General features: G+C 42.6%; 3 protein-coding genes across 8 annotated transcripts in view; 1 reads left to right on the top strand and 2 right to left on the bottom strand.

Annotated features, from left to right (window-relative positions):
- Positions 1 to 2172: 2172 nt before the first annotated feature.
- LOC131135726 (C-type lectin domain family 4 member M-like) overlaps positions 2173 to 25593 on the top strand; it is a 38462-nt gene continuing 15041 nt past the window's right edge. For 3 of the 4 annotated variants that reach the window (XM_058081964.1, XM_058081963.1, XM_058081961.1), the window contains exons 1-2: positions 2173 to 3751; positions 3870 to 4089. The gene's annotated coding sequence lies outside the window, so the exon portion shown is untranslated. Of the gene's footprint in view, positions 3752 to 3869; positions 4090 to 18243; positions 18865 to 25593 lie in introns of those variants that run through there. The other variant, XM_058081965.1, reaches the window with a different exon arrangement.
- gcgb (glucagon b) lies at positions 2925 to 4048 on the bottom strand. The gene is made up of 3 exons (XM_058082042.1): positions 3960 to 4048; positions 3122 to 3268; positions 2925 to 3045 (listed from the first exon to the last, which is right to left on the bottom strand). The coding sequence occupies exons 1-3, from the start codon at positions 4046 to 4048 to the stop codon at positions 2925 to 2927; spliced, it is 357 nt and encodes a 118-aa protein (XP_057938025.1).
- fap (fibroblast activation protein, alpha) lies at positions 5741 to 24129 on the bottom strand. 3 transcript variants are annotated; one of them, XM_058081881.1, is made up of 28 exons: positions 22616 to 24129; positions 22428 to 22514; positions 20914 to 21150; positions 20758 to 20839; positions 20472 to 20561; positions 20304 to 20398; positions 20158 to 20232; positions 18787 to 18839; positions 18647 to 18719; positions 18426 to 18546; positions 17107 to 17261; positions 16924 to 17021; positions 16717 to 16846; positions 16610 to 16648; positions 15805 to 15903; positions 14150 to 14220; positions 14028 to 14081; positions 13677 to 13801; positions 13546 to 13596; positions 12069 to 12167; positions 11303 to 11372; positions 10204 to 10398; positions 8479 to 8533; positions 8304 to 8403; positions 6806 to 6864; positions 6668 to 6740; positions 6491 to 6564; positions 5743 to 6368 (listed from the first exon to the last, which is right to left on the bottom strand). In XM_058081881.1, exons 3-28 carry the CDS (start codon positions 20917 to 20919, stop codon positions 6267 to 6269), a joined length of 2244 nt encoding a protein of 747 aa, XP_057937864.1. In that variant the 5' UTR covers positions 20920 to 21150; positions 22428 to 22514; positions 22616 to 24129; the 3' UTR covers positions 5743 to 6266. The 3 variants fall into 3 exon arrangements, with proteins under 3 accessions (XP_057937865.1, XP_057937864.1, XP_057937866.1); XM_058081882.1 differs by lacking the exon at positions 13546 to 13596 and having other exon boundaries at positions 5741 to 6368; XM_058081883.1 differs by lacking the exons at positions 20914 to 21150; positions 22428 to 22514; positions 22616 to 24129 and having other exon boundaries at positions 5745 to 6368; positions 20158 to 20398; positions 20472 to 20664; positions 20758 to 20827.

Raw genomic sequence — 25593 nt, 5'->3', positions numbered from 1 at the left:
CCTTTACTTCCCCGCAGCATGAAATACCCTTACCTTCACTTCACCGCAGCATGAAATACTCTTACCTTTACTTCACCGCAGTATAAAATACTCTTACCTTCACTTCACCGCAGTATAAAATACTCTTACCTTTACTTCACCGCAGTATAAAATACTCTTACCTTCACTTCACCGCAGTATAAAATACTCTTACCTTTACTTCACCGCAGTATAAAATACTCTTACCTTTACTTCACCGCAGCATGAAATACTCTTACCTTTACTTCACCGCAGTATGAAATACTCTTACCTTTACTTCACAGCAGTATAAAATACTCTTACCTTTACTTCACCGCAGTATAAAATACCCTTACCTTTACTTCACCGCAGTATAAAATACTCTTACCTTTACTTCACCGCAGCGTGAAATACTCTTGCCTTTACTTCACCGCAGTATAAAATACCCTTACCTTTACTTCACCGCAGTATAAAATACTCTTACCTTTACTTCACCGCAGTATAAAATACTCTTACCTTTACTTCACCGCAGTATAAAATACTCTTACCTTTACTTCACCGCAGCATAAAATACTCTTACCTTTACTTCACCGCAGTATAAAATACTCTTACCTTTACTTCACCGCAGTATAAAATACTCTTACCTTTACTTCACCGCAGTATAAAATACTATTACCTGTACTTCACAGCAGCATGAAATACCCTTACCTTTACTTCCCCGCAGCATGAAATACCCTTACCTTCACTTCACCGCAGCATGAAATACTCTTACCTTTACTTCACCGCAGTATAAAATACTCTTACCTTCACTTCACCGCAGTATAAAATACTCTTACCTTTACTTCACCGCAGTATAAAATACTCTTACCTTCACTTCACCGCAGTATAAAATACTCTTACCTTTACTTCACCGCAGTATAAAATACTCTTACCTTTACTTCACCGCAGCATGAAATACTCTTACCTTTACTTCACCGCAGTATGAAATACTCTTACCTTTACTTCACAGCAGTATAAAATACTCTTACCTTTACTTCACCGCAGTATAAAATACCCTTACCTTTACTTCACCGCAGTATAAAATACTCTTACCTTTACTTCACCGCAGCGTGAAATACTCTTGCCTTTACTTCACCGCAGTATAAAATACCCTTACCTTTACTTCACCGCAGTATAAAATACTCTTACCTTTACTTCACCGCAGTATAAAATACTCTTGCCTTTACTTCACCGCAGCATGAAATACTCTTACCTTTACTTCACCGCAGCATGAAATACTCTTGCCTTTACTTCACCGCAGCATGAAATACTCTTACGTCTTACCGGTAAGAGGTAAGTACCCACCAAAGTACCCAGAAATATATGGATAGAAAAACAGATTTCATTATACTACAAGATGGATAATACAAGTACCAGAAGAAGCCTCTTGTGTTATTCCATTATTTGTACACTCCAACCTTTTATTAAATCTGATCCCTTTTCTCTGGAATGTCGTTTAGGCCCAAATTAGTGTGCCCCCCATTGGGGCTCCTACCGACTCTACTAACACCCCCCCCCCCCCCCCCCTTCTGGAGCTACTGTACCCTTCTCTTTATTTCTCTTTAGCAATATCACATCACTCCTCATCAGTAGCATCCATCCATCCACCCATCCATCCATCCATCTATCCATCCATCCATCCAAATCCAATTATTATTACTCTACTCTACTGCTGGAGGAGTAGGGTACCACTTGAGTACTCGTGATACCACTGTACTGATGGAATACTAGTGGTACTACTGCGTATTGCTGGAGTAAGAGTGGTACTGCTGGAGTACTAGTGGTACCGCTGTAGTGCTGGAGTACTCATGGTGCTACTGTGTACTGTTGGAGTACTAGTGGTACTACTTTACTGCTGGAGTACTAGTGGTACTACTGTGTACTGCTGGAGTATTGGTGGTACCGCTGTAGTGCTGGAGTACTCATGGTGCTACTGTAGTGCTGGAATACTACTGGTACTACTGTGTACTGTTGGAGTACTAGTGGTACTACTGTGCACTGCTAGAGTACTAGTGGTACTACTTTACTGCTAGAGTACTAGTGGTACTGCTGGAGTATTTGTGGTACCGCTGTAGTGCTGGAGTACTCATGGTGCTACTGTAGTGCTGGAGTACTAGTGGTACTACTGTGCACTGCTGGAGTACTAGTAGTACTACTGTACTGCTGGAGTACTGGTAGTACCACTGTAGTGCTGGAGTACTAGTGGTACTATTGTGTAGTGCTGGAGTACCAGTGGTACTACTGTAGTGCCGGAGTACTAGTGGTACCACTGTACTGCTGGAGTAGACGGGTACCACTTGAGTACTAGTGGTGCCAATGCACTGCTGGAACACTAATGCTACGACTTGGTACTGCTGCAATACTCGTGGTGTGACTATAATGCTGCAGTACTAGTGGTACTACTGTATACTGTAATAATTATGTAAACTAAAGTAGGCAAGTGGATACATTTGGGTATCCTTGTTGTTTTATTGATTTGAATACCTTTAACACTAATTATTGCTTAAGTTCATTGACCCTTGACCTGCATACACAAGTGAAGCCAATCATGAGAAAGGCTATTTAAGGTGGCCAACATGGTCACATGACCTGAGAGCATAGATTGTTCAACATCATGGTCTAGGGGAAGGATACAAAAGCTAGCTGTCAGGTTCCACTCTGATCAGTTCTAGTTAAGGTATATGAATAATCCAGCAGTAGAGTAGATATGACGTGGATGTAGGAATGGCATACGTGGCGATCTTGTACAGGAAGTGTGATTGTTGAGCTGAAGCTAACGTAGGCTAGCTGAGACTAGCCAAAGGTAAAGAAAATAGAGGAGGCTGCTGTGACACGTGGTGAAAGCTTTATTGGCACCAAGGCGGGCGGGGGCGGGGCGGCGTTTCCGTCTACTGTGGTCGTCCTCGGCCAGTCATCAGCAAGGTGACAAAGTCCCTGGCGGCCCGGTCCCGCAGGTAGTAGCTCATGTCGCTGGTGTAGGTTCCATCGGCGTGGCGCCTGAAGAGGCTTCTACAAACACCACACGGTCACTCCCATCCTGCCTCGTTGTTCTGATAAAACTACCACCGGCTACGACCCCGCTCACCCGTTTCGTTTGGAGTTCTTCAGCCACTGAACGAAGTCTTGAGCTCTTCTGGTTTCCAGGTATTTACTGTAGTCGTTGGAAAAGGTTCCCTCCGAGTGTCTCTTGGTGTTTGACAGCTGGAGCCCTTCACCGGAGACCGACTTGTCGCTGGAAGGAAAACAAGGCCTGGTGAGTCCAATCACACAGTAGTCCTCCACAAGGTGTCCAGCCTTCTGGTAGATGAGGCAATGCTCCCAAGTGTCCATAAGGTGGCAGCAGAAGGCGGAAGAAGAACACGTTACAGGAAGGAGGAAGTGAGAGCGCACAAAGTTGCATTGCAGGGATGTTAATACACACACGGTACACAACAATACTCAATAGTGCATGGTGGTCTATTAGGAAATACATTTTTTTTTAGTGGGGAACCGATATTTTCCTGAAAGTTACTTATGTTCTCCTACTGATTACTAAAAAAGACAAAAAGTTAGAAAAAAACTTTTTTTTTTCCTGATGACAGACACGTGTCTCATCTTTCCTGCGCTAGCTTCCATGTTGCTACAGCCGAAGAAGACGATGCTATGCTAATGCTATGTGTGCCGTGGAAGATGAGTCCAAACGGCTGCCATTCAGTGACTTGATCCACGGAGGAAGGTATGAAACATCTCAGTCTGGTCATTAGGATATCTTGACCTTGTCCATCCCCCCCCCCCCCCCCTCCACCCAGAAGGAGCTTTTCTAAAAAGCATTCCCATCATCATCTTCTTTTCAGCCCTTTTGGAAGCAAAGGTGATGGTTCCAAAGGGCGTAGCAGTACGTAGGATGCAACATCACAATATGGAGTCACCATGGAAAAGCTCACCTGGTGTCAGCGTGGGGGTCAGACGCCTGCCGGCTGCTGTGGATGACCATGAGGAGCAGGAGTCCGGCCAAAGAGTGAGCGTGCTTCATCCTGTCTGGGGACCTTCTGGGAGCAGGGAACGGACGCACAGGTACGTTTATAAAAACGATCCTCGGTATGATGTGGAATGATGTCGCCCGCACGTAAAGCGACAGAAGCCTCACCTGAAAGACGGAAAGAAGTGTTTGTTGGACAGGAACCCTCCTTCTTCCTTCTGGCTTCTTCAGCTTTCTCATGAGCCACGCTCGGCACTCCCTCTTTTATAGCTGGGGTGTGGGGGGGGGCACACTCCCGGGCGACTCCTCCGTCACTGGGCGCTCTTTTACGCTCCATCTCACCAAACACGCACGTCACCGGCCACTTTATTAGGCACACCTCACATCAGCCACAACATTTGATTTGGAAGATCACCTTCTTACCTGGAGAAGTGGAACGTGGAAATGTAGGAAATATACTTGGAATATTTTTAGGAATATTAGTCGTTTTACAAGAATAAAGTAGAAATATTCCAGGAATTTCCATTTTGAGAAGGATCAAGTGGAGAGAAGTGTAACGTGGAAATGTAGGAAATATACTTGGATATTTTTAGGAATATTAGTCGTTTTACAAGAACATAAAAATATCCCAGGAATTTCCATTTTGAGAAGCATCAAGTGGAGAAAAGTGGAACGTGGAAATGTACGAAATATACTTGGAATATTTTTAGGAATATTAGTAGTTTTCCAAGAATAACATAGAAATATTCCAGGAATTTCCATTTTGAGAAGCATCAAGTGGAGAGAAGTGGAACGTGGAAATGTAGGAAATATACTTGGAATATTTTTAGGAATATTAGTCGTTTTACAAGAATAACATAGAAATATTCCAGGAATTTTTCCATTTTGAGAAGCATCAAGTGGAGAGAAGTGGAACGTGGAAATGTAGGAAATATACTTACTAGTACTGGAGTACTAGTGGTACTACTGTGCACTGCTGGAGTACTAGTGGTACTACTGTAGTGCTGGAGTACTAGTGGTACTACTGTGCACTGCTGGAGTACTAGTGGTACCACTGTAGTGCTGAAGTACTAGTGGTACTACTGTACTGCTGGAGTACTAGTGGTACTACTGTGCACTGCTGGAGTACTAGTGGTACCACTGTACTGCTGGAGTAGTAGGGTACCACTTGAGTACTAGTGGTGCCACTGTACTGCTGAAACACTAATGCTACTACTTTGTACTGCTGGAATACTAGTGGTGTGACTATAATGCTGCAGTAGTAGTGGTACTACTGTGTACTGCTGGAGTACTAGTGGTACTACTGTATATACTGTAATAATTATGTATTCTTACCTGGAGAAGTGGAACGTGGAAATGTAGAAAATATACTTGGAATATTTTTAGGAATATTAGACGTTTTACAAGAATAACATATATTTTTAGGAATATTAGACGTTTTACAAGAATAACATATACTTTTAGGAATATTAGACGTTTTACAAGAATAACATATATTTTTAGGAATATTAGTCGTTTTACAAGAATAACATATATTTTTAGGAATATTAGTCGTTTTACAAGAATAACATATATTTTTAGGAATATTAGTTGTTTTACAAGAATAACATATATTCAAATAATAACAAATATTCCAGGAATTTCCATTTTGAGGAGCATCAAGTGGAAATTTGAAAGAAATATGTTGTAAAAAATCAGAAGATATACGAAAGAAAAAAGATTGAAGTTTTGTGTACAAAGAGAATAAAGTCTTAACGTTCAAAGAAAAAACAGGAACATGCGATGAAAGAATGTGTGGAAAAAGTTCAATAAAGTCATAGGATGACATGAAAATGGGAAACAGAAGAATAAAGCCAAAATATGAGGAGGAACAGGTCGTCATTGTGGGAAATGCTTGTAGTATCATAAGGAAAATCACTGAGAAAAGAGGAGAGAGAAATGAAGAATACTTTAATGGTGGTCATTCTCTTCTCTGTCAAATAAGAACCAAAGCATAGAGGGGGAGGAGCCACCTGCTGTGGCCCAGCAAGGTGCACTGTATTCGGGCACACGCTCAGAGCAGCCGTCGTGACACCACAGAGATCTCTGACAAACATTTTGCACTTTTCCGACATTTCTGGAGGCTGATGAGGTTTTTTTTGTGCTGGATGAGGTTCTCCATCACACGTTGTCTTGATTGGAATAGTTTTTATTTCAAACAGCAACTTTCTGATGTAAAAACCATCCATGACAGGTTGAAGTGGAGATGGATACGATACTCGAGGTGGTAGATCTAGGAGGAAGAAATGAGGCATTTGTGGAGGAAGTGACTCATCAGGGTGTAGGTGTGGCGGTAGGCGGAGCCTCGGAGGGAATGGTCCTTGTCTGTGTACCACTGGAAATGGAAACAAGGAACAGGGTCATGCGGATATTCCCAAGCGTGACAAAGAAGGCAAATGTTTCCAGCGTGAAGGTCAATATTAGCTCCGCTTCCTAGCTAAGCAAGCTAATATTTACCATGGCCTGGAAGTCCACCTGCTCCTCCACCAGAGCTTTGGAGATCTGCGCTGCCTGCTGGAAGTGGACGTTGTCTGCGGGAAAGACTTGCACTTATTTGCCCGTTGGCGTTTTTTTCCATCCATTTGTGTGCCGTAGCGAGTGCTAATGCTAACGTGTGCGTCCGCTTCTTCTTACCGTCTGCTGTGCCATGGACCAGCAGGTAATCTGTACCCTTGAAGTTCTTCGCTCGGCCCGTTACCGTGGAATTCTGGAAAGTACAAAAAGATCCATTGGCAGAAAAGCATTCCAAAAAAACACTGACAAAATGTTTACCTTGTACGAGTCGGCGTTTTCTGTCGGTGTGCCCATGTAGCGTTCGGTGTACACGGCATCTGCACACAAAAGCAGCCTCAGCCACGCTTGGAAAACGTCTTTCCATCATGTAGCATAGAGATAGCCATATGCTAACGGGTCATGTTTGTTCTGGATTTTCCGATGTAGATTCACCAGACGAGACTACACACCACATTGGAACATTCATTTTATGACAAGTACATAACTTTTATTTAGGTTGACAAGTTATGGTTGACACATAACTCCTTCATTTTGGACAGACTAGGACAAGAACCAATGCATAGACACATCCCAGGACAACAACCAATGCATAGACACGGCTCAGGGGACCCAGCGTATAGACACGGCCCAGGAGAGGAGCCAATGCATAGACACGGCCCAGAAAAGGAACCAGCATATAGACACGGCCCAGGAGAGGGACCAACGTATAGACATGGCCCAGGACTGGAACCAATGCATAGACACATCCCAGGACAACAACCAATGCATAGACACGGCCCAGGACAAGAACCAATGATTAGACACAGCCCAGGAAAAGCACCAGTGTATAGACACGGCCCAGGTGAGGACCCAATGCATAGACAGGGCCCAGGAAAGGAACCAGTATATAGACACGGCCCAGGAGAGGGACCAACGTATAGACACGGCCCAGGAGAGGGACCAACATATAGACACGGCCCAGGAGAGGGACCAGCGTATAGACACTGCCCAGGAGAGGGACCAGCGTATAGACACGGCCCAGGAGAGGGACCAGCGTATAGACACGGCCCAGGAGAGGAACCAATACATAGACACGGCCCAGGAGAGGGACCAATGTATAGACACGGCCCAGGAGAGGGACCAATGTATAGACACGGCCCAGGAGAGGGACCAACATATAGACACGGCCCAGGAGAGGAACTAATACATAGACACGGCCCAGAAGAGGAACCAATGCATAGACACGGCCCAGGAGAGGGACCAATACATAGACATGGCCCAGGAGAGAAACCAATACATAGACACGGCCCCAAACTTGTATTTAAGTGTCCCTAAATACATCAAAAAAGCACCAGTGACGTGTTGCTCTCCAGGCGTTGCTAAAGTAACCTCTGCCAAGGAAAGACGGTAGAGCAGATGCATGCTGGCATCCTTGGCCAGTCGGCAGATGTCGGCTAAACTGCCAACGCCTGGTTGCCAGACGTGCAAAGAAAGCTGATCTCTGTACAGCGTGCATATACATAGATACATACTTTCTTTAGGAAAGATCATTTTCATATCCATCTTTGTTGGAAATTTGCAGCTTGTATATAAAAAAAATGATTTCATCATTTCTATACACTACATACAGATCTTTTCTTCCCGTCACTCACAGGGAGAGATTGTTGGCAAGATGCTAACTCCGGATGCTAAATCTGCTAATTCAGTTTAATGAATTTAATAATGATTTATTCTTTTAGCATAATGTTTGCATGACTTTGCGTGTGCGTCCACCCACCGTAATATTCCCACTTGGCTACCGGGGCGACCGCTATTCCGCATTTGAAAAGTCCGCTTCCGGCAGCCAGGGCCATGGAGGTCACGTAGCCACCGTAGGACTGGCAACCCATCCGGGAAATAAAACGTCAGGGGGAAGGGGGCACAACAAAAAACCCAAAAATCAGTAGACTTACCCAGCCCCATATGGCTATCCTGTCTTTCCTGATAAAACCCAAATCGATGAATTTCCTACAAAATAAAAAAAAAACAAGTTCAAGCACTCTTCAAAGCATCTAACATACTACAGTATACTGTACATAATCGATAGTATTAATATACTCGGGCAAGCAAATATAGCACATTAACTCTGACACTTTCTTTTTTGTACCATGATTCTGACCTGAAATTCAATTCCCACGGTAAAAACGTAACTCCTATTCATAAACACCTCCTCCTTTTGTCTGGAGACCACAGTGAGGTGCATTCAGGGGCACACGTCGTTATTACGCCCGCATGTGAGGGGTAAATAAACAGCAAAAGACCAAGTGAATATTCTTGGCCTCAGTCTAGCCCAGGGGTCGGCAACCTTTACTATGAAAAGAGCCATTTCACCCACTTGCCCACTAAAGAAAAATAGCCTGGAGCCGCAAAACGTTGTATGTTTAAAACAACATTGGAGGGGAAAAAAAAAACGAGTTGGAGTACTCTTGCTAGTACTGGAGATAAACTTTTGTTTTTAAATGAGCTCTAATTTATTTTTTAGAATCGTCAAATAACTCATTAATAATAATTAATAACTCAAATAACTCAAAGTATTACTCATTTCCCTTCATGTTAACCTGTCAGAGAGAACTGGATAGCATCCTGTCTGCTCATTCAGTCACCAGTCAGAACTCAGTCAGGATGCATTCATGGTCTCACACAAAGTTGGATTTTTGTAAACTCATAACAAAGACGTGCATTTTCACCACACGGGTGCTAAAAAATATTCAAGCATTGCAAAGGGAGCCGCAACAAAGAGGCTGGAGAGCCACATGCGGCTCTGGAGCCGCGGGTTGCTGACCCCTGGTCTAGCCTAAGGAAGTACAAGCTGATGCATTCAGGGATGCTCGGGAACCCCACATCCGCACTCAAATGGTCTCAAGTCAACTTGAAAAATGAGAGATGATCTTTTAGCCTGATTTGCATTTTCATTTCATGCAAATCTATAGAACTGTTATTTTGCCTCCATAAAACGCAGTAAAACGGCCACATTTTGCACAAAGCGGAAAATTAATCATGATTAATTCTTTGGAAAAGGGATGAATTTGTGATGAATAGTGATGTTTCAGTGGCGGCTGGGTGCATTTTGTGCCACAATGAGAATGTGTAGATTGCTGTTGGGAATACAGCGGGGCCTCGGTTAACATCATTGATCCCTTCCAGAAGGGCCAACACTAACCAAGACGGACTCTAACCAAAGCACAGAAAATAATGTCAACCCAATTATCTGCAAATGACACGCAAATGCTGAGTCATCACGATGCACACATGTGTCAAAATACACTGCTGCCGCAAGGCATGCTAGGTAGCTTGTGGTTTTTACCGTGGTTGTTGAAGTTTTGCTCGATTGGTGGTCAGACGTAAACAAGGAGGAGTTAAGGTACTCGTCATATCTCACATATATTGTTGCAACTGGACTACCTGGCATGCCTTGCGGGCATTTTGAAAGAAGACTTTGAAGTGAGGTGTTCATTTATGAGCAAGTGTGCTACTTCGTAGGATGCCACCTGCCCATTGACGACCCCGCCGCCAATGTTTGAATCCAAAGCTTTGTCCAGCCCTGAGCTAGCTAGTGAGCTAGCTAGTGAGCTAGCTAGTGAGCTAGCTAGATACAGCAGCATACCATGGAGGACATACGCTACATCTGTGTGACGTACCTGACAGCCGCTATCTGATCGTCCACCTCCAAGGTCCCCAGGCGCCCATAGATGGCGTGGAGTACCTGGTCGCCTTGGTAACCGCTTCCCCTTCCATCGAAGCTGGCCACCACCATCCCGTACTTGCTGGACAGGAAGGTGGCCCAGTTCAACTTGAAACGGTAGTCCACTGTCTGACTGGCCGGACCCCCGTACCTGGGCGGGCGGGTTGGGTGCACACACGTTATACTGCTGCTACTACGACTACTACTACCGCTACTACTACTACTACTACTAGCGCTACTACTGCTACTAATGCTACTAATGCTACTAATGCTATTACAATCGTACTACTATTATACTCTACAACTACTCTACTTCTACTATTACTATTGTACGACAATTATACTCCACTTCTACTACTACTACTACTACTACTACTACTACTCTACTTCTACTACTATTGCTATCATACCACTATTATACTCTGCTATTATTACACTATTATACTACTGCCACTACTACTATACTGTTACTATCATACTACTATTCTACTCTACTACTACTACTACTTCTCATCATACTACTCTACTATACTATTACTATCATACTACTATTATACTCTACTACTACTACTACTCTACTTCTACTATTACTATCGTACCACAATCTGTACTACTACTACTCATTATGCTACTCTACCACTACAAGCATACTATTATACTCTACTATTACTACTACTACTCTACTTCTACTACTATCGTACTGCTATTATACCCTGTTACTACTCCAACAACTACTTATCATACGACTAGCACTACTACAACTACTTATCATACGACTACACTACACTCTACTTATGATACTACTAGTACTACTCTACCTGTCATACTACTATACTCTACTATTACATTGTACCACTATTATACTCTACTACTACTACTCTACTTATCATACTCCTAGACTATACTCTACTATTACTATCATACTGCTATTATACTCAACTACTACTGTTATACTCTATGCTATCATCATACTACTATTAATACTACTTCTACCACTAATTGTACGACTACTACTACTACTACTACTGTACAGGATGTGCAGGTGTAGTACTTACACGTCGATGAGAAGAGGATATTGTTTAGATGACTTGAAATGAGGCGGTAACATCATCTGATACCAAAGATCTGTGTAAGGATGATAATCATAATAAGAATAATTATTAGATAATTGTAAATAAATAATTATGTTATATATATATATGTACGTATATATACACTACCTCTCAAAAGTTTGGGATCACTTGCAAATGTCTTTGTTTTCCAAAGAAAAACTAATTTTCATGCATTTCACAAACAATTATTTCCATTTCACAAACATTTTTTTCTATTTCACAAACAATTAAAATTAATCAGAGGATTTTCAAAGAACAATCTACATTTTTGTATCGAGGCCTTTTATAAGGCTAATAGATGATTAGAAAACCCATCTAAAAATCAAAACTAATACAAAAATCTCTTACCATGCTATTAACTACTTCTCTACTCCTTCAGAGAGCAGCACAAACTGGGTCTAACAAGGACACAAAAACGATGCACAACTGTGCAAGAAGACAAATATCTGAGAGTGTGTAGTTTAAGACAAAGACGCCTCACAGCTGCACTAAATATTAGCCATCAAACACCAGTGTCAGTACCAACAGTGGAGCGGCCACTTCGGGATGCTGGACTTCATGGATTCAGGACTGCCAAGAAAATCCATATCTCAGACTGGCCAAAAACATTTCCATGTGATCCCAAACGTTTGATCGGTGTGTGTATATATATATATATATATATAATATTATATATTATTTTTTATGGCCTACATTGACATCAGCTTACCGAATCCTGCCACCTTGAAGGTGCCGTACTTCATGGTCGGCATGTGGAATTCCTTCAGGATGTTGTCCAGGTCCTGGTTATCTTCCAGGGTGGACATCTCTAGGAGAAACCATACCTGCGTGTTTATCTTCATGCTAATCTTAGCAAGCATGGACTTTTGATATTTATCATGAGTATCATTTGCTCCGTAGGTTACCTTCAAGATGCGACCAGAGGAACATTTTCAGTCATTGTGTGCTTTGGTCATGCAATCAGTGGCTGAACTTGGTCTGATGGCTATTATTAGCTGATTATTATTGTCATGTAATGTTTACATGCATTCTTGCCTTGTATGAAAAGCATCGTCACCGTCACTGCATCCGTGAAGCATCGCGGCACCACGCTTCATTCATTCCGCTATTTGCAAGGAGCCTACTGGACACGATGTTGAAATCCAGATAAGCTCATACCATAAAGGAAGCATAAATCTATATTTCATATTCACTCGCAGCTATAGAATGAGCAAAGAGCCGCTAGGAGGCAATCAACTAGAAAAAAAGAGGCACTTTTTCAGCCTCTCTGTGTTATCTTTGCCCCGTTCCCTCTGTGGCGATGTGAATTTGATGTGACCCTTTGGAATACGGCGGTGCCTTAATCTGTTTCATTCACCTGTTTTCAAACCAAGACGAACTCCAACCAAAACAAACGTTTTAAACCCAACTCATCCGTTCCAGACACCCAAAAAACGTTTTAGAGACAATAATTCTACTTTTACAAATGATGGAAAAAGACAGACAACTCAACATTTGATATCACTTTTTCCTGAGGTTGTTGGAAAAACGCCCGGTAAAGCAACAATGAACAAAAGACATTATTCCGCATCCATCCATTTTCTATACCGCTTATCCTCACGAGGGTCGCGGGCAGCTGTCTTTGGGCGAGAGGCGGGGTACACCCTGGACTGGTGGCCAGCCAATCACAGGGCACATATAGACAAACAACCATTCATACTCACATTCATACCTATGGACAATTTGGAGTCGCTAATTAACCTAGCATGTTTTTGGAATGTGGGAGGAAACCGGAGTACCGGGAGAAAACCCACGCGGGGAGAACTTGCAAACTCCACATAGAAGATGCCCGAGGGGAGAATCAAATCCCGGTGTCCTTTCTCTGTGGCCTGCGCGCTAACCACTGGGCCAAATATAATAGTATTACAGCCAAGTAACTATCAAGGTTGTAGGTTGTTTAACATATTTTCTTTCCAAAGAAAATAGAGCGGTGACGTAGCGGATGGATGTTGATGTGTGGCATGTATGACGGAGGATGCTACAGGACGCTAGACAATCAGGCAAACACAAACCAAGGCAACGTTTTGGATGCGAAAATGAAAACCAAGGCGGATGTTAACCCAGGCAACACTGTTCCATCAGAGTGTTTAGAATGTCGTCATATGCTAGGACTCTGGTATGAAGCTGCCCGCGGCGTGTTTACGTACTTGCACCTGGGCCCCGGTTATCCATGAGCGCGTAGAGGGGCAGACCCGGTCCTGGTCCAAGCAAACTGACAGGGTTATTCACGGGCGTCACACAAACAATAAAGACGCATGAGGAAAGGCGTGTGGCCAACCGTAGCAGTCCAAGCGGTAGTAGGAGGCGTTGATGCTGAAGTAGGCTGAGTTGTACTGACACCTGTCCTCCTCAAAGCGGCAGGTGAGGCACTGACGGCCCGATGCTCCGCTTCCTATGGGCACCCTGACACACAAACAACGTCACAAACAAACAAATGTCATTTCCTGTATAGTAATCCTAACAGCCATATTGAAAAAGTCACAAACAGACTATATATTTAGATATTTACATTTTAGCCTATTTTAACAAAAGGAAAAACAACATACAAATATAACAAAATGTCCCTTTTATTTTCAGTGCCAAAAGTTTGTGGGCTAAAAGAAGCAGCATGCAAGAAAAGTTGACTGACTTGTAAAGGTTTCTCTTGACAGGAACGCCTTCATACTCGTTACTCACAAAGTATCTGCAGACAAGAAGACTCATTAGTTGCAATGACCCGTTGCCACGCGTGGAGGGGGGGCGTTCACTCACATGGCATCTTTGGTCACTTTGGATATGTAGATGACTTCCCATTTCCCAGCAGTAACAGCACTTGCTTTGCCCTTCCAAAGATGGCTGGAGTTAGTCTGGGCCTTTGTGATTGGCACAAATCTCAAAGGAAATGTTCTACGCCAGATTTGTTTGGGAACGAACAAGATGACGCAAAGAAAGAAAAAAACAAAAAAAACATCCAATTTCCCTTGGAAGTGATATTTTCCTGCAATGAACCGCGGTTCCCGGGAGCTGGCAGCACTCGTGCAGCCGCAGGCACACCATGACATGACCCGACTGCCGGCAAGACACAATTATCGTAGCTATATTATATTAGTGTTATTTACATAATAATGGCTGTGCATTGGAACCATATACTGTACACGCATCACACTAACACATAGAGTACATGGAGAGTAGTTACTGAGGAACTAATAAAGAACTAATGACTAACACATACATGTAGAGTAGTTACTGGGGAACTAATAAAGACCTAATGACTAACACATACATCTAGAGTAGTTACTGGGGAACAAATAAAGAACTAATGACTAACATACATGTAGAGTAGTTACAGAGGAACTAATAAAGAACTAATGACTAACACATACATGTAGAGTAGTTACTGGGGAACTAATAAAGACCTAATGACTAACACATACATCTAGAGTAGTTACTGGGGAACAAATAAAGAACTAATGACTAACATACATGTAGAGTAGTTACAGAGGAACTAATAAAGAACTAATGACTAACACATACATGTAGAGTAGTTACTGAGGAACTAATAAAGAACTAATGACTAACACATACATCTAGAGTAGTTACTGGGGAACTAATAAAGAACTAATGACTAACACATACATGTAGAGTAGTTACTGTGGAACTAATAAAGAACTAATGACTAACACATACATGTAGAGTAGTTACCGAGGAACTAATAAAGAACTAATGACTAACACATACATGTAGAGTAGTTACTGGGGAACTAATAAAGAACTAATGACTAACATACATCTAGAGTTGTTACCGAGGAACAACTAAAGAACAAATGACTAACACATACGTTTAGAGTAGTTACTGAGGAACTAATAAAGAACTAATGACTAACACATACATGTAGAGTAGTTACCGAGGAACTAATAAAGAACTAATGACTAACACATACATGTAGAGTAGTTACTGGGGAACTAATAACGAACTAATGACTAACACATACATGTAGAGTAGTTACTGGGGAACTAATAAAGAACTAATGACTAACACATACATCTAGAGTAGTTACTGGGGAACTAATAAAGAACTAATGACTAACACATACATGTAGAGTAGTTACTGGGGAACTAATAAAGAACCAATGACTAACACATGCATCTAGAGTAGTTACCAAGGAACTAATAAAGAACTAATGACTAACACATACATGTAGAGTAGTTACTGAGGAACTAATAAAGAACTAATGAGTAACACATACATGTAGAGTAGTTACTGGGGACCTATGAATATGAAATGTGTTGATGATAGCATAGTTAGCATAGTAGAGAGGAACATACTGCTTTGTGGGACAGAATCAGTGTGTTGGCTGTGGAACGTATTCTTGACTTGTCACAGGACTAGATATACGTCGGTGGCGCTGCTTACATGATGCTACTTACATCTGTGATGTGATGAATATGTTTGTAACCACTGGTGTCGCTCATCACCTTGTAGAAGCTGATTTTATCCTCAGCAAAGAAAAGAGGTAAAGGCACGAACTGGAAGGAATCACATAATAAAGCTTCTGGGATGACATCATCACATCAATTTGCATACGGTAAACAATGAAAATGACATTTATAGTTGATGGCTCTCGCTAGTCAGTCTCTTTAGAGGAAGTGAGCCAACTCAGCTGTCTTTGGGCGAGGGGCGGGGTACACCCTGGACTGGTGGCTAGCCAATCACAGGGCACATATAGACAAACAACCATTCACACTCACATTCATACCTATGGACAATTTGGAGTGGCCAATTAACCTAGCATGTTTTTGGAATGTGGGAGGAAACCGGAGTACCCGGAGAAAACCCACGCATGCACGGGGAGAACATGCAAACTCCACACAGAGATGGCCGAGGGTGGAATTGAACTTGGGTCTCCTAGCTGTGGGGCCTGCGTGCTAACCACTCGTCCACTGTGCAGCCCGTCAGAACACAACTCCAGGTGGGCGGCGATCTGTGTCTCCTCGACCCATTGTTGTCTTAAAACTTCCTCTTTTTGAAAAGAAAATAAACTGTGAACATCCAGCAGCAGCACGATGTCACACCCATGACCTCACAGCGAGAGCGAGCTCATCATAGCTGGCGCCATCAACTCTAAATGTCATTGTTCATCATTTACCCTTGGCTTTTAATAATAATAATAATTACAAAGTACATATAACATATTGAAGCAAAGTTTATCGATGTGTGATTGAAGAAACTTACATGGCCGATCCAGCCTGTCTGGCTTGTTTGCTCAAATTTCTACAGAGAACAAAAGGAGTCATTCTTTGTGTTAGTCAGCATGGAAGTTGTAATTGTGTGACGGCTACCTGTTTTTCTTGCCAGCTGATTCCATCAAAGTCATAAATCTGCACCAGCAGGTAATTCTGCTTCCTGGTGAGCCACTGCACTGCGAGGCGTTGGTCTGTGACGAAGGTCACTGAGCACAAAATGTGATCACTGGATGGAGAGTTGTCGGGTTAGACACACAAAAGCCGCTGATATGTTTGACTGGACTGTGCTGGAAAAACACAAACCTTGATGCAATGGAGGCAGGGGGAGGGACCCGCATGCGGTGTGATGCGTTTGTGGTATCGACCACAAATAGTTTGACCTTAGTCAGGTTTGACCCCGCCTGCAACCAGAAATGAAAGTATATAAATACAAATAAAACACTGATGTAGTTTTGTAATGCATCACATGATTCCAGATCAACAGACCTTGGGGTAGGGAATAGTCACTGTTTCAGGATACTGCTGAGCTCCGTACCAGGAGAACTCCACTTTCTCCACTTCTGTGTCATTAAACTCAGCGTACGCCAAGTATCTTCCACTTGAAGACCACCATAACGCTCCATTTGATGCAAACACCTCCTCTACAACCACACGCACACAAAGCAGCATGTTCTACTATTATTCTTATTTGGCTCATATTTACCACCAAATCATAAAATAAAAAATACAACACTTCACTTCAGTACACTGGAACACAATCACTGTAGTAACCCCAGTCAAAGATCCTCTACGTGACAGGAGTGCTTTTCTGTTTCTAAGGACCTCTGACTGAAATGCCAGTCAAAGATCTTCTATATGACAGGCGTGCTCTACTGTTTCGAAGGACCTCTGACTGAAATACCAGTCAGAGATTCTCTATATTACAGGATAGCTCTCTCGCGTTTTCAGAGCACACTGCAGAAACCCTAGTCAAAGATCCTCTATATGACAGGAGTGCTCTGCTGTTTCTAACGCTTGACTGAAATACCAGTCAGAGATCCTCTATATGACAGGAGTATCATGCCGTTTCTCTGGATATGTGACTGAAATGCCAGTCAAAGATCCTCTATATGACAGGATAGCTCTGCTGTTTCTAAGAACCTGTGACTGAAATGGCAGTCAAAGATCCTCTATATGACAGGACTGCTCTGCTGTTTCTAAGGACCTCTGACTGAACTGCCAGTCAAAGATCCTCTATATGACAGGATAGCTCTCTCTCGTTTTCAGAACACACTGAAAACGAGATCCTCTAAATGACAGGAGTGCTCTGCTGTTTCTAAGAACATGTGACTGAAATGCCAGTCAAAGATCCTCTATATGACAGAAGTGCTTTGCTGTTTCTAAGGACCTCTGGCTGAAATGCCAGTCAAAGATCTTCTATATGACAGGAGTATCATGCTGTTTCTAAGGATGTGTGACTGAAATGCCAGTCAAAGATCCTCTATGTAACAGGATAGCTCTCTCTCGTTTTCAGAGCACACTGTAGAAACTCTAGTCAAAGATCCTCTATATGACAGGAGTGCTCTGCTGTTTCTAAGAACCTGTGACTGAAATGCCAGTCAAAGATCCTCTATATGACAGGAGTGCTCTGCTGTTTCTAAGGACCTCTGACTGAAATGCCAGGCAAAGATCTTTTATATGACAGGAGAGCTGTGCAGTTTCTAAGGATGTGTGGGTGGAATGCCAGTCAGAGAACCTCTAAATACTGAATGTATTTCTCTGATCATGTGGCCCCCCCTAGTGGTTGCTGCCATAAGTATACTCACCCTCATAAACCCAATCAGGGACTCCGTTCAGGATCTCATTCTTTTTGCCGTTGTGGGTGACCTGTACTGTGTCAGCCGTGACGTGGTCTTTGAAGAAAACGTTGAAGTGGGACACGTAAGCCTGCACAGCATAGAGCGGGACGTGCTGGTTACCATGCTTCATCAACTGCATAGCAGCATAGCTCAAAGGCACTCATGCAGAAAACCAGCGACACACTCACGTATTTATTTCCCTCCGGGGCCCAGGTGAAGTACTGCACCTCGGCAGGAAGACTGCCGTTGCTGATGAAGCTCCTAGGAGCCAAACAGGGAATGTGTGACAGCGTTAAGAAGTCCACTAGTGTCAAATGGTTCTACTCACATGTTGGCTCTGTCATAGATGGAGTACGACGCCGTGAATGAGTGTCTCCACTTCTGGTGGATCACAAACAAGAACAACGTGAGTACACGCTCGTTTCACGACATCCACTACATCACAAAGATTAATAATGCTCCCTATGAAGTATCCCTGATACTATATATACATAAATATATATATGTACACTACTTGATACTTCTACTACTATCTTGAAAGCCAATGTTAAATTAGCAAACATTCCAGGTAGATGATTGACTTGCTTCAGTAGGTTTTTCACCCAAATAGTAGTCACGCCAAATGTCGTGTTGCTGCTGGATGTTTACAGTATATCAGAGTATTTCTGGGCTTGTTCTCCATTTTTTGGGTCACCGCTTTTTTCCTCACGAGGGTCGCGGGGGTGCTGGAGCCTATCCCAGCTGTCTTTGGGCGAGAGGCGGGGTACACCCTGGACTGGTGGCCAGCCAATCACAGGGCACATATAGACAAACAACCATTCACACTCACATTCATACCTATGGACAATTTGGAGTCGCTAATTAACCTAGCATGTTTTTGGAATGTGGGAGGAAACCGGAGTACCCGGAGAAAACCCACGCATGCACGGGGAGAACATGCAAACTCCACACAGAGATGGCCGAGGGTGGAATTGAACTTGGGTCTCCTAGCTGTGAGGTCTGCATGCTAACCACTCGTCCACCGTGCCGCCCCATTTTTTTGGGTCAATATTCAAATAATAACAAAAGTGACACTGGTCATTTTTGAGAGTTTAAATCTGCATATTTTCCCCTCTCTCATTGTTTTTATTTAATTTATTTCATTTCAGAATTCCACGTTTTTTGCTTTTGATACGATGCGTCGTTTGATGAAAACATGGGCGGCACAGCTAGGAGACCAGGGTTCAATTCCACCCTTGGCCATCTCTGTGTGGAGTTTGCATGTTCTCCCCGCGCATGCGTGGGTTTCCTCCCACATTCCAAAAACATGCTAGGTTAATTAGCGACTCCAAATTGTCCATAGGTATGAATGTGAGTGTGAATGGTTGTTTGTCTATATGTGCCCTGTGATTGGCCAGGGTGTACCCCGCCTCTTGCCCGAAGACAGCTGGGATAGGCTCCAGCACCCCCTGCGACCCTCGTGAGGAAAAGCGGTAGAAAATGAATGAATGAATAATTATACCTTTGAACACCATTAGAGCCCTCTAGACCTGAAATAACACCCCTATAGTCACAGTTGCGCTCCTATTACCCAATATAATAGACATAATAATAAGAAAATAAGAAATAACTAGGGCGGCACGGCGGTCGAGTGGTTAGCGTGCAGACCTCACAGCTATAGGAGACCAGGGTTCAATTCCACCCTCAGTCCCAAACTCACCTTTGTGTAGTTGCTTTCAAAAGCCACGTATTTGAAATCCCCCGACAGCAGGTAATCTGTGGCGGCAACTTGTTCCTACAACACACATGCACGCTGCATTAAAAAAAAAACACGTTACATATGAAATATGAATAATAATATATTACAAAAGTTGAATTGCTCAAATATAGCGACTCCTGCTGTGTTTCCACGTTGTGGAGGAAGATGCTCCCGTCTCTTGTTTTGTGCAGATACTCCTGATCTGTGCAGGTAAAACGAGAAAAAAAGCTAAAAATGCAAAAATGTTGAAAAAAAAAAGTGCAGTTCTGGAGTACCTGATATCCAATAGAGGTTGTAGGATCTCCACCTGATGGTGTCATTGAAGTAGTCTTCAAGGGTAAACAGCCTTTTACGACTATTGGATTCTGAAAGAAGCACTATTGTGTCACACGGGGGCGCTGTTTGTCCCGCAGCTGCATTTCATTAGCGCCAAACTTGACAGCAGTGCGCCATAAATCAACAACAGGACTGGAATGGGCCGGAACAAGACGACATGTGCAGGAATAAATAGGTTCTTTACAAAAGCACACACACACACATTCAATTCCAACTTCAACTTACTGCTCAAATAAACGGCCGTCACGGTGATTAAGGTGATGACCACCACCGCCCCCAGCAGCACCCACATGACCTTGCTGCCGCCCTGCGGAGGTCACAGCAAACTTTTTTTTCCTTTTCTTTTCTATTCCTTTCCCACACGAGTTCTGCTTTACTGACCATCATGCAAAATGAAGCCTCCTCCAGATGATCCTTGGAGGTCAGCACGTGAGGATGTTGAGCTTCTTGACGACACGGTCCAAATGATATCCGAACAAAAACAATCCGTAAAAGTCACCAGACAACCGGACCACCAAAGTGCGCTCCGTCCTTCTGTGTGGACTTGAACAGATTCCTCACACTTCCTCTTGCATTCCTAACCAGACTCTTCAACCAGACACATGCCTGCCTGCCGTGCTGCACACACACACACACACACACAGTATTTCATATCATAGCATAGAGAATACCAGGCATTTGATTCTCATAGTTGATATCCATGAAATAAATGATTGTACTGTATTTCCAAAAAGTGGGAATAATATGACTTGATATGAAAATAGCAGTAATAGTAGTAATATTACTGATACTGGAATGATATTCGTAGTTTCGTGGAAGTGTGGGCTATTTTCTTGACACATTGAGACGTGTGCATGCGTACTGAAATATCTATACGTACGATACCAGATTGTTAGATTGCTCTAAAAATCCATTCTCAAATCAATATATTGATCTAGCTATTGAATAGCTTCTCAATAATTTTGGAGAATTGTGTTTGTCAGCGTTTTTAAAAATTGAAACTTCCTTAGCTGTTTTAATTTCTTGGGGGAATCTTCCCAGTATGAAGTGATAAATTACATCAGCGGTTCTACGATCTCGTTGATTACCGTTTTTATACTTTCCATTTGGATTCCATTAGAATCAGTTGATGTTTTTGCTTTACAATTTTTGACAATTTCCTTTCTTGTTACAGCTGTCAGAAACATAGAATTAGGATTCCTTTCTATTGTTGCATTCCTTTCCTGCCTTGTCCTTTGTTTTGGAATTCCTTCTTCCAGTTTGGGACCAAAATTGACAAAGTAGAACTTTTCATCCGTCATCCATATCATCCAACCATTCCAACCATGAAATAATTAGGGTGGTCTGTCTTCTTATTACTTTTCCTGATATTATTTAGAACGCCCCAGGTTGCGCTAATATTGTTTTTGTGTTTGTCTAATAGTTGGCTGTAATATTCCTTCTGACACACAACTTCTTTTTATAAGTCTTATATGTTCTTTCTGCTTCTTTAGTCTGTTGAATGATGAATTTCCTGTTTAGTGTGTTATTCTTCTTACAAGTAATTAGTAAGGCCTTTTGTCATCCATGGCTGATTGTTTTTCTTTGGCTTTTTGGACCTTTCGTTCTTATCGTACAGCCTCATATAAGTAGAAAGTCTTCTTATGCTTCATCCACATCATTGACACTGAACACACGCTCCCATTTTTGTTCTTCTCAATCCTTCTTGAAAGCATAGCCTCTGTTGGTCGTTTGTTGGAATGATGGTTATAAATTGTGAAGATTGATGTCCTTAATTAGTAAACCCACCAGTGGTGAATATATTGTCCATGAAGGTGTCACAGTGGTTATTGTTATTCTGGTCAATTTGGGAAACAACCTAAGCTATACATTGTGTCGATAAAATTGTCAATTACCTTGATCTTGCGTGGATTTAGAAGATCAACATTGAAGTCTCCACATATGGAAATTGTTTTTTTGATCCAACCCTTCTATATGGCGTTCTGTATAAACCACATAATAACACGTTTTTGCTTTTTGCTTTACAGATCTTAATAGTAATACATTGTAAAATATTGTCAATAGCAACCAACATATTTTTTACCACTTTGTAATGTAGTTGTTTGTCCGCATACAAGGCCACGCCTCCTCCCCTCGTGTCCTTCCTGTTGATGCAGGTCATCTGGTAGCCTTCCAGCTTAAAGTCCATGCCTTTATCCGCGTTCAGCCAAGTTTCCCAGATTGCAATGACTTTGAAGGGTTCCTTGAATAGATTGCTAATGGTCATGGTTTCATTTCATTTCAACATGCATCAGGTTACAATTGAACGCATCACATAAATCAATCCACAGTTTCACATGTCCAAAAGGAGTAGGAAGAAGCAAAGCTTATTATATCCTAGCCCTCTATCTGTTACATTTGTTCACTTCCTGCCTTCCTGATGCATTTTTGAGCACATACAGAAGTATAAGGTGATGTATCCATATCATGACATAATGATAGAGGAGTGATGGAGGTGTCGAGGAGAGGTAGCAGTAGAGTTCCTGACTGGGTTGTCAGGAACTCATCAATGAACCATCAATGAACCAAAATGAACATGTTCTTCTGCTGCCGTTGACGGAGCCACTCCACCATATTCTGAAATATCCAACACTCTTCTTCTCTAGGTGGTATATCGCTCTATAAATGCTGGTGTCCTAAAATGATGCGATAACGTGGCAGCGTAAACAAACCGGACACTATTTTGGACGCTCAAGACACGCAAGGCAAAATTTTAGGTATTACCTGAAATACTGAGGCGGGCGTTAGCACAGGTACCACTGTGAAAGGAATTTGGGACAGGGGTGATGTTGAGTGAGTGAGTGAGCGAGAAAGTGATTATACTGAAGTTTATTGAGGATTTTGAATGGAAGTCATAGAAAATGCGGTTCCAGTCATCGGTCTAGCGGTGACGAGGGCATGGATGAGGTCAAAGGGGGAGGGAAGGGTGTTTTAGATGGAAAAAGCAGTTTGGGTTATTTATTTATTAATCATTAATTCATTCATTTTCTACCGCTTTTCCTCACGAGGGTCGCGGGGGGTGCTGGAGCCTATCCCAGCTGTCTTTTTGGCGAGAGGCGGGGTAGACCCTGGACTGGTCGCCAGCCAATCACAGGGCACATATAAACAAACAACCATTCACACTCTCATTCATACCTATGGACAATTTGAAGTCGTCAATTAACCTAGCATGTTTTTGGAATGTGGGAGGAAACCGGAGTACCCGGAGAAAACCCACGCATGCACTGGGAGAACATGCAAACTCCACACAGAGATGGCCGAGGGTGGAATTGAACCCTGGTCTGCGCGCTAACCACTAGACACCCTTATTTATTATTATTATTATTTATTATTTTTTGGGGTTATTATTTGGGTGATGTGGTGCTCAAACACCCAAAGGAGAGGGTGCTATCAAGGAAAAGGCCAAGATCTGGGATTTGAGGCGTTGTCAAGTTGTTTGCTGCATTTGGGATTCGGGATCAATGATCAAATTGATCACAGTTAAAAGTGAGATGTTGACTCGCGTACCCAGTTTTGTGTGTGTGGACATATAGAGCTGGATTTTACACTCAATGCGTCCCTCACTCTTCCGTCTCTTCATCATGTGATGTCTGAGCCAAATATCTGGCCTCATGGACGTAGTCAAACGCCGGGAACTTGATGGGCAGCTCGCTCCACTTGGTGTAATGGCTGATATTCTTTCCCTTGATTGTCACCACAAAGTTGTTCACCTTTAGGCAAGGGCACTCGATCCCTCTGTATACCATCATCACGCCCCAATTCTGCAAAAGCAAACATGACCATATTTTTGCCAATCATCCACGTTCCAGACATAAAAACAGTTAGCATGAGGGAGCTAACAATGCACCGATTTCAACTATAAAGCCTGCAAATGGGATACAATTCTTTCGACTACAAAGCGCTCTAAAAACGAGGTTTTCTATCCATGCGGGGCGCATGTAGTAACAGGTACAGAATGTTTGTTTACAGATTAGTCGTCTGATGTTGAGAATATCCGTGCTATGCTGCCATGATGCAAAAAAAAAACTGCAGTTTAGCATAAATCCAGTACTGTCTTATGTACTACTGTATAGTCCAGAATCTGAGAGTTCACTACACACCATCAGGTCTGCAATGAAGTCTCTGGAATTCCAAACAATAATGTTTCATAGTTCTTCATGTTGGACCTAAAACTCAAAATATAGAAACACATTTTACCTGTCCACATTCCTTGCATGCGATGGAGCCATTGATCTCATAGTCAAGAAGACGTTGTTGAAGAGCAGCGTTTCCTTTCCGTATAAAAAGTTGACTGTGAGGAATATTGCATTTCATTTTAGAATGGTACGCAACGCCAGGGAAGGATCCTCATGACAGTACAAGCGTGAGTAAAACAGTGGCCCAGAGCACTCGGATCGAACAAAGGAGGTACTAATATCTCAGCCCAGAGTCATAAAATATGGACTCAAACATGCAGATATGACTGCCGGGGACCCCGGCTGTGTGTCGACACAGGGACCCAAAATAAGGGGCTAAAATTTTGGAGGTACCACATGAAAAAGTACATCTTAGTAAGCACTGAATGACTCCTTCCAGACAAACTCTGCTGTTTAAGGGTTGCTGGATGCCCCAAAAGGGGTCCAAATGTGACCTGGATCAAAGATTATAGGTACCAGGTGAAACCCTACTCCAAAAAACACAATGTCCCTCCTTCGTTTGATCAAAGTTCTATGGGCTGCTGCATCATTAGTAATTTCAATCAATGCTTTTCCTTGACTCTGGAATAGAGTCCCCAATTCCAGCCTGGAAAAGACCTATTAAGTTTCGATGATTTACTCTGAAATAAACATTCGAAATGTGAAAAAAGTCGCCTTACCCTCGAACCGCCAATCTAACCCTAACTTACCCTAACCCAGAACACTTTAGCTTTGAGCGCAAATCCACTTGAGAAAAGGATTCCTACCCAAATTCTGCTGAAACGTTGACATGGTGCATGTCTTCGATGACCTGGATGTCATCACCAGTGCAGACCAACTTGCTGCA

This window comes from Doryrhamphus excisus, chromosome 9 (genome assembly GCF_030265055.1).
Source record: "Doryrhamphus excisus isolate RoL2022-K1 chromosome 9, RoL_Dexc_1.0, whole genome shotgun sequence".
NCBI lineage: Eukaryota > Metazoa > Chordata > Actinopteri > Syngnathiformes > Syngnathidae > Doryrhamphus > Doryrhamphus excisus.
The sequence above is the reverse complement of the archived record's forward strand: the minus strand, read 5'-3'. Positions and strand labels throughout refer to the sequence as shown.